Raw genomic sequence first — 12,079 nt, forward strand, 5'->3', positions numbered from 1 at the left:
GAATTTGATGAACTCAGTTTTCAAGGAATTTCTCAGGAAATTTTTGCTTGTCTTCTTTGGTGACATTCTTATCTATAGCAGTATAATAAATGAACACCTTGTGCATCTAGAGCTAGTACTTACTAGGATGAGGGAACATCAATTGTTTGCTAAACAATCTAAGTGCTATTTTGGATTTAGGAGGGTGGAGTACTTGGGGCACTTCATATCCGAGGAAGGTGTAGCCACTGACCCAGCTAAGATCAATGCAGTCCAGAATTGGCCCTTGCCTCAAACACTGAAGCAGTTGAGGGGATTCTTGGGGTTAACAGGGTACTACAAGAGGTTTCTGAAGGGATATGCATAGTGGCCAAGCCACTCACTGAAATGTTAAAAAGGGATAACTTCAAGTGGTCTGCTGAAGCCAAATTGTCATTCCAAAAGGTGAAGGAGTTGTTAACTACTACACCTGTGTTGGCTCTACCTGATCTAACACAACAATTCAGAATTGAGGTAGATGCATCAGGGCAGGGAGTTGGTGCTGTGTTAATGCAAGGCAACCATCCTATTGCTTTTATTAGTATAATGTTAAATCGGCAACAACAATCACTCTCAACATATGAAAAGGAGCTTATAGTTGTGGTTTTTGCAGTCCAAAAATGGAGGCACTATCTCTTAAACAAACACTTCATCATCAAGACTAGCCATAGGAGCTTGAAATATATGCTGGATCAAAGATTGACCACTGAATTTCAACAAAAGTGGTTGGTAAAACTTATGGAGTTTGATTTGTGTGCAGATACTCCTCAGCAATGGGTATGTTGGTTGCCACTAGCTGAATGGTGGCATAATACTACATTTCACACCTCCATACAAGCAACTCCTTATGAAGTAGTGTATGGTCAACCCCCTCCCACTTACTTGCCAGGAGAATCTAAGGTACAACTGGTGGATAGGAGCTTGGCTAAAAGAGAAGAAATGTTGAAGGTGCTTAAGTTTCATCTAAGAAGGGTCAAAGATAGAATGAAACAATTGGCGGATAAACATAGAAGTGATAGGCAATTTCAGGAAGGTGATTTAGTCTATATCAAGTTGCATTCTTACAAGCAAATTTCAGTAGCAGCTAGGAGTAATGAGAAGCTTGCTCCTAAGTACTTTGGTCCCTTTCCTATACTCAGCAGGGTGGGATCCGTGGCTTACAAAGTGCAGATTCCAGAGCATGCTAAAATCCACAATGTGTTTCATGTCTCTCAACTGAAAAAGCATGTTGGGCAGGTCGTTACTTCTTCAATTCTTCCTTCTACTACAAGTGCAGGTAATCAAGATAAAGAACCCAAGCTCATACTTGATAGAATCACAGTAAAACGCAAAAGGCAGCCACTAACCAAGGTTTTGGTTAAATGGAAACATCAATTGATTGAAGATGCTTCTTGGGAATTCTACTATGATCTATGCAAAAGATTTCCAAATTTTCATTCTTGAGGACAAGAATGTTCTTATGGGGTGGGCAATGATAAGGGTGATTCTGTAATTCTTTTCAAAGTTAGTTAGGAAGTAGGCTATAAATAGAAACTTTTCAAATGGTAGTTAATAACATATTTCCATTTTTAGAAAGTTTCAAAAACTTCTTCTTCTTCTCTCTTCAAACCAAATTCTTGTAATTCCTGATTGATTCTAATAAGAAAGTTTGAATTCCTTTCTTAATTATAGGAATTCCTATGCTTATTCCATTGAATTCATCGGTTTTTGTGTGATTCCTTGAATTCTATAAAACAACCACAACATATTCTAAAAGTATTTTTAAGAAACATATAATAGTATAATAAGTAAGTCGATATTAAAATAAGTAATTCCAACATAAATGCAACATTTCATCATTTCATAGTCATTTTTTTAATTTTGTTTCCTTAAAAAATAATATTAAGAGGCTTGTTAACCTATAATAAAAATAGAAAAACATGTATATATTGTCCGTGTAAAAGTTTTTCATACTGTCATTATATCATTTATCACTATTCATTTTCAATTATCATTAACTATTTTCATCAAAGTAATACAAATGAACAATGAATGATATACTGACTATATAAAAATCTTTACATTGTTATTAGTACATAAATATTATACTTTAATAGAAATATTATTGCATTCACCATTCAGTTTAACATGCACATTTAGACAAGGGAGTTAGCCACAACAAATCACACAGACTACAAAATTGCAAGGAAGTTCCCAATATTTATTGGCTATCTTGGTTGATATTATTATTTAATAATTATTATATATGTTGGTGTGGTGTGAGGTGCTTTTTCTCCTCACCATAGCGAAATTGTATTCAGAATTCATAGAGATAAATTATTAACAGAGATGATTTTTAAGGAACAACTATATTCTCCTCACATGGCTAACGTCAAAACCTGTTAATTCTTTAACAGTATATGATGACATTATCTATGTTACGAAATTTACATTGAATATGTACACAAGTGATAGCATATAACAGATCAAGTGACATTTTTCCTCCATAGAAGAATATCAATATGCCTAACAACACAAAAAGGATTCTTAATCAGGCACATATGCACCAAGCTTCCAAGTTTTTAAAATCTACTTTGACTTATCATTTCTGCTACCTCGCCCATGACGCTCCTCCCTCGAATTTCTAATAAGCGCAGAGCCAAGTCTTCTTCATTCAACTGTCTTAATCCCTTGCTCACTCTCTTCAAAATACCCACATCAAGCTCCTCTATCCACTGTGGTGTGCAGCTTACCATCAAGCTCATAACCCCTGACACATAAGCACGCCATGTTGCACTATCACAACGAAGTGATACTTTCCCATCAAGGGCATTTGCAAGAAAGTCTAAATGAATCCCAAGAACCTTAGGTCGTCGTTTCGATGCCGGTGATGAAGAGTCGATACCCCAAGCAAATGTCCCACTAAGCACGACAAAACATGCCATTGCATAACCTCTCAGCATTGCAACCACAACTCCAGATTCTAAAACATCCTGCTCAAACCCATGTGCAGATAAACACAAGGAAGGTAGAGTCTCAGTTATCAAAGATTGGACCAAACTTGAACCACCAGATATCCAAAGAAACGAAGCCCCGAGAAGAGCGGCATGCTTGACACGTGTCATCGACGCAGCAAGAGAAACCTGTCCATATCTCATTCCATGCTTAGTCTTCTTCAGTTTCTTCTCCGATTCACCCTTCGGCAGCCCACCATTCGCTATATCTCTAACTGAAAGCATTAAAAGGGCTACAATTTCTTCTGTCAAGAACATGACATCTCTAATGGACCTGTAAACTCTTAAGTAGAGAATCCCCGGTGCTACGGGAGAGATCCCACCGGAGAAGTGAGAACCAAAGCCATGACCAAGGAGTGCACCAACGCCACCATTGTTATAAATACAGGCAGAACCAAGGCCAAGGGTGGATGTGAAGCAACTATTTAGGAGCTGAACTACAGCATCCCTGCTGTGGTTGAAGACTGTTCCGGAAGCTTTGAATACAAAAAAGTCACTCCAACGCTTCACCTTCTGAGCCCACAAAGAACCTACAATCGGCATGCATGGCCAGGGACAACCAGCAGCAAGTGTAATCAAACTTGGGCCAGTCAAGATAAGGTAGCGCTCAGCAGATTTGTCCAGTTTATATGTTATTGTGAGACTTAGAAAAGCTGCCAAGGGCAAAGGAAGTGTGGCTGGCGCATTCCCATCTGCTTGCAGCAATTCAAAATGTAGTGTCAACATATTGATTTAATAAACTTTATGTCCATATAAACAATGAAAATAAACTTAGTCAGCCACAAACCCAAAAGACAGTGAGGGTATATTTCCAGGTCAATCATACATTGGGGTGGATATAGGCCGAACTAGGCTAAGCTTTGCCTAAATAGGCCTAGAGCGGTTTCACCATTGTTAAAAACAACAAAATCTTGTTTTCACCATTTCAAAACACAAAACTGAAGGGAAGCACAGCAATATTATTGTAATTATTAGTAAAAAATATATTATCTGGATAAAAACAGAAAACAAATCAAGCACCCCATTAGTTGACCAACAGATTGAAAATAACATTAATGCCACATGTGTCACCCAGGAAAGGATGGTTTTATCGTGCAAAAGGGGCTGTATGTAATGATTTACTGTTTAACTAATTTCCACAGACCGAAAAAAATGGTAAACTTCAAACCTATAGCAAGGCTTGGGACGTCAACACCTGTGGCTGCTAAAATTTTCTTGATTTGTTGCTCAACAGTTGATAAATTTGCAGCAGGGCTAGGCCAATCAGTTCCATTCATAAAAGCTGGCTTCCATATGCCACGTGTTACTTCAGCTGATAGGTAGCTTACAATAGTACCCAAAGTTGCCGGAAGAAAATCAGCAAGATCTTTGAGACCTAAGATAAAAAGCAAGCACATAGAACCTACTCAGAAAAAGCTTGAAGGAATAAAGCATTGGTAATGTAGTTTATTGTTTTACCAAAATATTTTTATTAACATGTATTTAATCAAACAAGGTAGTCTATGCCAGCTTAAATAAGAAGCAAGGGCTAAATAGAGAATGCAAATTTTCTAATAGATCTTGGACCAAGTACCTTTGGTTATGGCCAAAAGATACTAAAAGGAATAAGCAGTTTCCGGTCGAACCAAACAAGGGTGGAACTTATATTCTTCCAAAGTTAACTTCCTAAGTTATTTGAAGAATCACATTTTATGTTAAATCTTATTTCTTCCAGTCATAGACCTTACTCTACAGTTCAGACATTCTCACGATTGATAGCATGAAAGCCTCATGCTAATCATGAAATCGAGATCTCAATGATACATAATGAAGAATCAAATTAAAAATTAAAAAGGCATGAATATATCAATCAGAAAACTGGGAAAACCTGTAGCCAATTCACGAGGAGAGAGTCTTCCATGAGCACAAGCTGTAAGAGCAGCATCAAGAACAAATGGAGCTGCTTCGAGGATATCCCATGCAGGCACTTTGAGTTTCATCATAGCATCATCCAATGAAGAACCAGAAGAAGTGCTGCTTCCTGAAGTTGTAGGTGTCAATGCCTGAGAACTTCTACTTATTTTCTTGCACATCATGCTTAGTAGTGCATCAACAATCTGAAGAACAGAGCCTCCAGGTGCAAGAGCAGAGCGAGTTGATGCAATACATTCTTGATGTTGACGATACCAAATGTTCAATTTTGGAAAGGAATCCATAAATATGGGATCTGTAGAAAAACTTATCATTTTTGAAAATCTTCTACTGCTTACTACGAATCTCGGTAATTTCCCAAAGGACGCTAACATACAATTCCGAACCAACAAAAGGTACTCAGGACCTAACTGTGATCCTAATGCTGGAGTTGCAGCACCCCCCATCACATGGTCAAGAGGTGGATGATTGAACCGCCATAGTCTCAGCAGGAGAATAAATGCATTAGAGAATACTGCATGGCAAGAGAGTTTTTCTCCTGTTGCAGCAGTCCATGAGACGTTAGGAAGACATGATCCAAAAGCCTCACATATTGGCATTAGCTCAGCTGCAAGTAGTGGAACCTGAATGAATTTGGCAAATTACTGCACAGAATTAGGAAACAAGCTAAATGCAGCAATATTATTCATAAATACCCTGTCCCCACTAGAAAAGAGTGTGTTTAAAGTGCATTTTGTTGGTTATAACTTAAAAGTGAATTGAGCATAGAAACTTCCCCATTTTCTTTGGGGTGGGGGTTCTTCACAAACAATTGGCCTCTTTATTTTATTTTCCCTTATTTAAAAGGGAAAAAATAAACTATAGCCCACTTTCCATGTACATGTATGAGTTATAATATAAAGATTATCAAATTTGAACATACCGCACCATGTAGAGAGAATATCTGAACACAATCTACAGGTGAAATTCCAACAAGAAGGACATTCAAAAGTGGAGCATAGCTAATCAAATGGCTTTCACTACCAGAGTATTTCGGAGGAACTGGAGGTGAGAGCAATTTTATCATGAAAAAAATGATGTGTTCCTGCAAATAAAGATAATCATTTTAGTCACAAAGGAAAAGAACATATGGAGGGAAATTGTTGGCTTTCCTTCCTTAATTGATGGGGAGAGATCTAGGTAGTCAATTGTGGATAATGGAACATAGTGACCAACCCCAAAAACACTATCCTGAGATAGCCGATACAAGTAAGAAACAATAGTAATTTATTCAGTATTCATACCAAAATTCACTAGATTTAGGTATCTTGGGTCAATCATACAAGATGATGGAGAAATTGACAAAGATGTAGATCATAGGATTCAAACGGGTTAGATGAAATGGTGGAGTGCTTCAAGTCTCAAATGTGATGGAAAGATATCATTCAAGCTTAAGAAGAAGTTTTGCCGCACAATTATAAGACATGCAATGTTATATGAGACTAAATGTTAGACGATAAAATGTCAACAAGATAATAGACTCTATGTAGCAGAGATGAGAATGATGTGTTGGACACAATAGACAACATAGGATTAGAAATGATAGCATTAAGGAGAAAGTTAGAGTAACTCCTATTGTAGAAAAGATGGTAGAATCATGACTTATGTAGTTTGGACAATGTATGAAGGAGACTGATAGAAACCCCCATAAGGAAAGTAGACTAAATGAAGGCTAGTCCAATTCCTAGAGGAAGGGGGGACAAAGAAAAATCATAGACGAAATAACTAAAAAAGACTTAGAGATTAATGCTTTGTCGATCAACATGATTTATGATAGACATTATGGCGTCGTTCAGTACATGTAGTCAACCCCACCTAGTAGGATAAAGGCTTGGTTGTTGTTGTTATTACTTCCGCAAGTGCCTCTTTTGCATTAGGAGGGGAGATTGATACTTTTTCCCAACACAGAAATAAGGGAACGGGACAAAGCTAACTAGAAATAAAGAACTAAACAGATAAAAAGTAGTGGAATAAAACTATCTGATTTTGCAAAAGCCAAATGAAACGGGTGTCAGGATTACCTGCACATTCCAACCACGTACTAGAGATGCCCCACAAAGTATGGTAGCAGCAGATATCTTTTCTTCATCAGAGCCATTGATTGCAAATTCAAATATTTTCTCAATCTCTGCTAAGCTTCCATAAAATTCACGAGCTTAAATTCAGTCGCATTACCACAAGTAAATATACAAAATAGAGCATCTGATATACTACAGCCAATTAGACAGATACCACTTTCAAATACACACATCTCCATGAGTGCATGCATATGTGTCTGTGTCTATTCAATATCTATGCATCTATCCCTACTTTGCCACAGAGACGGGTATTTTTCTATTGTTCTTTTCCAGATTAAATAAGTTCCATTATCCAAAATTGTAAGAGTAATAAAGCCCATAGACTTAGACAAGGTAAAACCCTTCCAAAGCTACATTAAGAAAAGGTACTCCTTAAAAGAGGTCTCCAATTTCTGAGTGTGAAACAAAGAAACCCCTTTAGAACAAAGACATGCACATGTGCATAAACCCGCAAAGAAACAGTGAAGATTATCTTACCCAAACAAGATTTACGTTATGAAAAAATATATTGATACATTTATTAATAAATGGCTGTGTCTAAGAGTGAGGTAGAAAGAGAAATAAGAGTGGGGATGAATAAATTCCCTTTTTTGCCAAAACTTGAAACAGCTAGGAAGAGTAGATTGTGTGAACTAAGGATGGCTGAGGTTCAAATCCTGCTAGGGTTTTTGTCAGTGACTCATCTATATGTAATGTAGACCCCCATAAGCGCTCATTGAGCCTGGAGGCGTGGCCTAAACCTGAGATGAGGGTGGGGCACACCACCATCCTTGACCCTAATTTCTTTTTCCTGCAATTCAAGAAGTTGTTACCACAACTTGAACCTATGACCTCTACCCAAACTCATCTCGACCATTTCAGTCTCAGGATGAATAGATTCCATGCTAATATTATGTTTTTATAAAATGATACAGAAATGGGAGGGAAACAACAACGGCACAATCAATACACATGCTGAAACAGCAAAGGTTTCCTTTGAGTACAATACTACATGCTGTGGATAAGTCCTGTTGAAGAAATTAGCTTATGCCGACAAACATCTAGAGATTAATTTGGTGAGTGAAAGAGAATAAAACACAACTCAAGTTCTGCTTTCCAAAAAAAATGGAATCTGAATCACCATTGATAGCATTAATAAAATATATACTTCATTCAGGGTAGCAACTATAGCAACTGAAGTAAAAGGACATACTAATCTACAGTAAAAAGCTCAAAATATTGATGCTAATCCAGTAATCCACTAAGGGTTATCTCAATCAGCAGACTAAATGGCAGAAACCCAAGGGTATTCATAATATTTTTTACTGTTGCCACGTTGAAAAAAGCAACTGTCAAAAGCACACATGTGATAAGGAAAAGTAATAGCTCTTGTTTATATGAAGAAACACAACCATCTAAATTGGTTGCTTGAACCAACCAACTTCCTACCAGGGAAGGTGGGGCAGATATAATATGAGGCAGCAGGATACCTAGAAGCAGGAGTTGCGGCTAAGACGTTAACCAATGGAGGAGTTAGCGGTGATCCCTTCATCAATGATGACCAGCTAGGCAGGTGGTTAGGAATGCAATGAGGTATTTGATTGCAAGGTGCACTGACATAACCGGGCCAAAAATAAGCTGAAGTATCAAGCAGATGTCTTGCAATACAAGCCTCGACAATCAGATGCCATAAGTTACCAGCTGAAAAAAGAACACAATACAACAAAATGTCAATCACCAAAGCCACCCAGGACAAATATGAAAAGAACATTATGAGACTACCACACCTGGGAGCAAATAAACAGAGGGAAACAGAAATCATGAGTATTGACAGCAAATGCATGTCCATATAACCAAGCTAAATTGCAAAACAACAGAGTAATTAAATTATCATGAAATTATTGATGACTAAAGCTATGATGACCAAGATAGAGAGAAAGTTTAGGTCATATTGACAGGGTAGACAAACATTTCCATTTTTTCTTTGTTATGAAGTTTCCATTAGATTTTATTTGCAAATTGCACATGCCACAAGTAAAGGACACTTATCAAAGCACAACCATTTAATTGAGTTCCCACTGTAACCAAACACCTCTTTCACATTCCTATTACTAAAAGCTACTACTTACAGTAGTTCGTGGGTAAGTCATTCACATTCATACTCTCCAAGTATCCATTACCAACAGCATGACCTGATACGAACATAACAGCCTTAGCAGCAGCCTGATTGGCTACCCAAGTAACTGGTTGAGGCGGATTCAGTAAGCCCTCATAATCACCCAATAGCTGTAAGCTGATAACCAATTCCCCTCGACGCTCTCCCAAGGCAGGTTTGTCCTTCCTTTGATTTGTAGGGCTACGCTCAGCTTCTACAATCAATTCACCTTCCTCTTCTTCGATAATATTAGCGACCACGAGGGTTGTAATGCACAATAACATACACAAGCAGGTATCTAGGCGAGGTACAGGACCTTCACTTGGATCCCTCTCCTAAAATAACAGGGGGAAATGGAAGTCTTAAAATAAGTGACTTGCATGCAAATTTACAGTGTCACCAACTGGAATGTAGTGGAGAAAATAAGTTAAATGTAAATCTGCCAACAAAGACAAAAAAAAACAAGATGCAAATGACATGCTGCATTATTTTCCCCTATTTATGACTTGAATTATCATATATTCAAATGACAAGATATTACACATGCCTAAGTTCATCAAGTACTTGCCTTCATTCTAGCCTACCAACAACAAGATTATAAAATCAATATTCTGTATTTTCTTTCGGGAACTCCCTTAAAACTACAAGAAAATATGACAATTAGTAACCTCCCTTGGATCTGTCCTTACCCTTTGAACTAGTCTCAGTGCTGCCATCCATAAGCCTAAAAATGCATTGTGCCATGCAGTACCATTAACTGCTTGTAAAGATTTCACCAACCCTGCAATAGTCATTTCAACTAAATAACATTACTTATAAAATTTAAACTTCTTATCAATCCCAGCTACACTTAAGTTAAGCAAGAGTAACAGTGGTACTCAAATTTTACCCATACCAGTAAGAACATCAACAGCACTAGTTTCGGCAACATGATCACCATTCATTGCATCTTCAAGGATAAGATCAATGGGAAGCCAAAGCAAAGACCAACTATCATCATGAGTTTGAAGTGCACACGATATCTGAGAGCCAGCACCAGCAGCCATGACTGCATTAAGCTCCAGCTTATGTGTTGTTTTCCATTGAGAAGACAACAGCTTCAGCCCATCGGACTTGATAGTAAACGACAAGAGAGACTCGGGAGTAACATTTTTCAAAGTCCTCAAAAGTAATGAGTTTGCGGCAAGTCGCTGCAATTGGTGAACAAAAGTTTCCCAATGTGTTGGCCTACAAAGATCGAAAAGTATACATGTAAAATGAATGAATCATATAGTGCCACGTCACTGTGGAGGATTTTAAAAATAGATCTGAGGCAAGAAATGTTGAATGTGATTACTAATGATTGAGAATGTAAGAAAGTTAAGAGTAAGAGGTTAAATAAAATGAAAGAGTTATGTTATTTGGAAGTATACATGTTTGTACGAAGCAATGAAAGGATCCTTGATGTGAGTTTGTTTTGAAGAAACAATGCAATGAGTTCAATAGTCATTCCTGTATTCTTCCTCAACAGAGCTTCCTTCTCAGGCTCAGACATGATGACATCATCATCATCGACATCATCATCAACAACAACATGAGGCTTGTGTTCCAATAAGCCTTCATCATCCAAGGAAGCTTCAAGTAAACGAGAGAGAATGGTAAACAAGAACCAAACAAGAATAACTCCAGGTTCAGGATCGAGATCGGAATGAGAATGAGAATGATTATAGAGTTTAGAAAGGTGAAGAGATTGATCAACAGATTTCATGATGTGAGGGTAATTAGGGGAATTGATATTAGAAGAAGAAGAGAGAGACAAAATGAGATGTCGTTTAATAAGAGAGAGGAAGAGAGTGAAAGCGGCAGGGTAGAGATGTCGTTTAGGGAGAACACGAGTAGAGAGAAGAGAGAGAAGAAGGAAAGGAGGAACGATGTTAACAGAGATAGCTGCATCAAGGTACTTCCACGTGATAGGCACGTGATTATCCCAGCATATGTATGATACCAGACGCCGTGACAGCTCCGTCGATGGTAAACTCACTCCGGCAGAGCTCAGGGTTGAGCTAACCTCTACTGACCACAACACTGGGTCTGTGTTCTTTGATTGCGCCCACTTCGTAAGCTCTATTACACCCTCCCACACGCTATCATCACCCATCTTCTTCTTCTTCTTCTCCTTCTCTCACAATATTCACTCACTTTCTCTTTCTTTGACTGTAAACTCCGCTTTCGAGCCTTTCAGACAAATTCCACCACCCTCTCTCTCATACCCTTTGCAACTTGCAATAAATAAATAAGAAATCAAATAATATGATGACTAAAATCACATTATTTTTAAAACTAATTCTGGCTAATAATAAATATAAAAACTATAACATTATTACTACTATCATATAAGCTTTTTAGATTAAAAAACCAACCTATATTATTATTATTATTATTATTATTATTATTATTATTATTGTTGTGTATATACTTAAAATGAGAACACAAAGCATTCCTACTGGGTCCCACATTAAATCAGACCTACTCACAATCACAAAGAGAGTTCCCCTTTTCAAATGAAAACCAGCGCCCAAACACTCACTCCTATTCATGTTTTTCAACTATTGTATTTTTAGATTATACATTATAATGGGAAAAAATAAATCAAATACTCAAACTATAACATTTTTTTCTTTTCTTTCTTAAACTAACTTTATAAACTGAAGAATATCCATTTATAAAAAAAGTTTGTAGTTTATAGTTTATACACACAAAAAACAAGCACAATTGTACACGTTTTTTTTCCCACATCTAACTTTTTAAACACATTAAATATTATGTTAAAGGGTTGAATGATCAACATTTTTCCAATTCAAGATTTTATCCTCGCTTTTATTATTGTAGCTTCTCTTCCATTTTATTTGCAGCCATAAGCTTGTCTT

The 12,079-nt window shown here is 37.2% G+C and overlaps 1 protein-coding gene across 3 annotated transcripts; it reads right to left on the bottom strand.

Annotated features, from left to right (window-relative positions):
* LOC109347248 (mediator of RNA polymerase II transcription subunit 33B-like) lies at positions 2,348 to 11,370 on the bottom strand. Of its 3 annotated transcripts, none has more exons than XM_019586957.1 (11): positions 10,586 to 11,370; positions 10,069 to 10,400; positions 9,863 to 9,954; positions 9,148 to 9,508; positions 8,509 to 8,719; positions 6,983 to 7,097; positions 5,845 to 6,006; positions 4,879 to 5,545; positions 4,180 to 4,386; positions 2,546 to 3,703; positions 2,348 to 2,505 (listed from the first exon to the last, which is right to left on the bottom strand). In XM_019586957.1, the coding sequence occupies exons 1-10, from the start codon at positions 11,308 to 11,310 to the stop codon at positions 2,580 to 2,582; spliced, it is 3,996 nt and encodes a 1,331-aa protein (XP_019442502.1). In that variant the 5' UTR covers positions 11,311 to 11,370; the 3' UTR covers positions 2,348 to 2,505; positions 2,546 to 2,579. The 3 variants fall into 3 exon arrangements, with proteins under 3 accessions (XP_019442502.1, XP_019442503.1, XP_019442501.1); XM_019586958.1 differs by having other exon boundaries at positions 2,348 to 3,703; positions 10,586 to 10,861; positions 10,892 to 11,369; XM_019586956.1 differs by having other exon boundaries at positions 2,348 to 3,703.

This window comes from Lupinus angustifolius, chromosome LG05, assembly GCF_001865875.1.
Source record: "Lupinus angustifolius cultivar Tanjil chromosome LG05, LupAngTanjil_v1.0, whole genome shotgun sequence".
NCBI lineage: Eukaryota > Viridiplantae > Streptophyta > Magnoliopsida > Fabales > Fabaceae > Lupinus > Lupinus angustifolius.

Excerpts from the sequence above, each read along its gene's own strand:
- LOC109347248 (XM_019586957.1), bottom strand. The coding sequence starts at position 11,310 with ATGGGTGATGATAGCGTGTGGGAGGGTGTAATAGAGCTTACGAAGTGG. Across the intron at positions 10,401-10,585 it reads TCATTGCTTCGTACAAACAT|GCCAACACATTGGGAAACTT; the intron begins GTATACTTCCAA and ends CGATCTTTGTAG. Across the intron at positions 9,509-9,862 it reads CACTGAGACTAGTTCAAAGG|GAGAGGGATCCAAGTGAAGG; the intron begins GTAAGGACAGAT and ends CTGTTATTTTAG.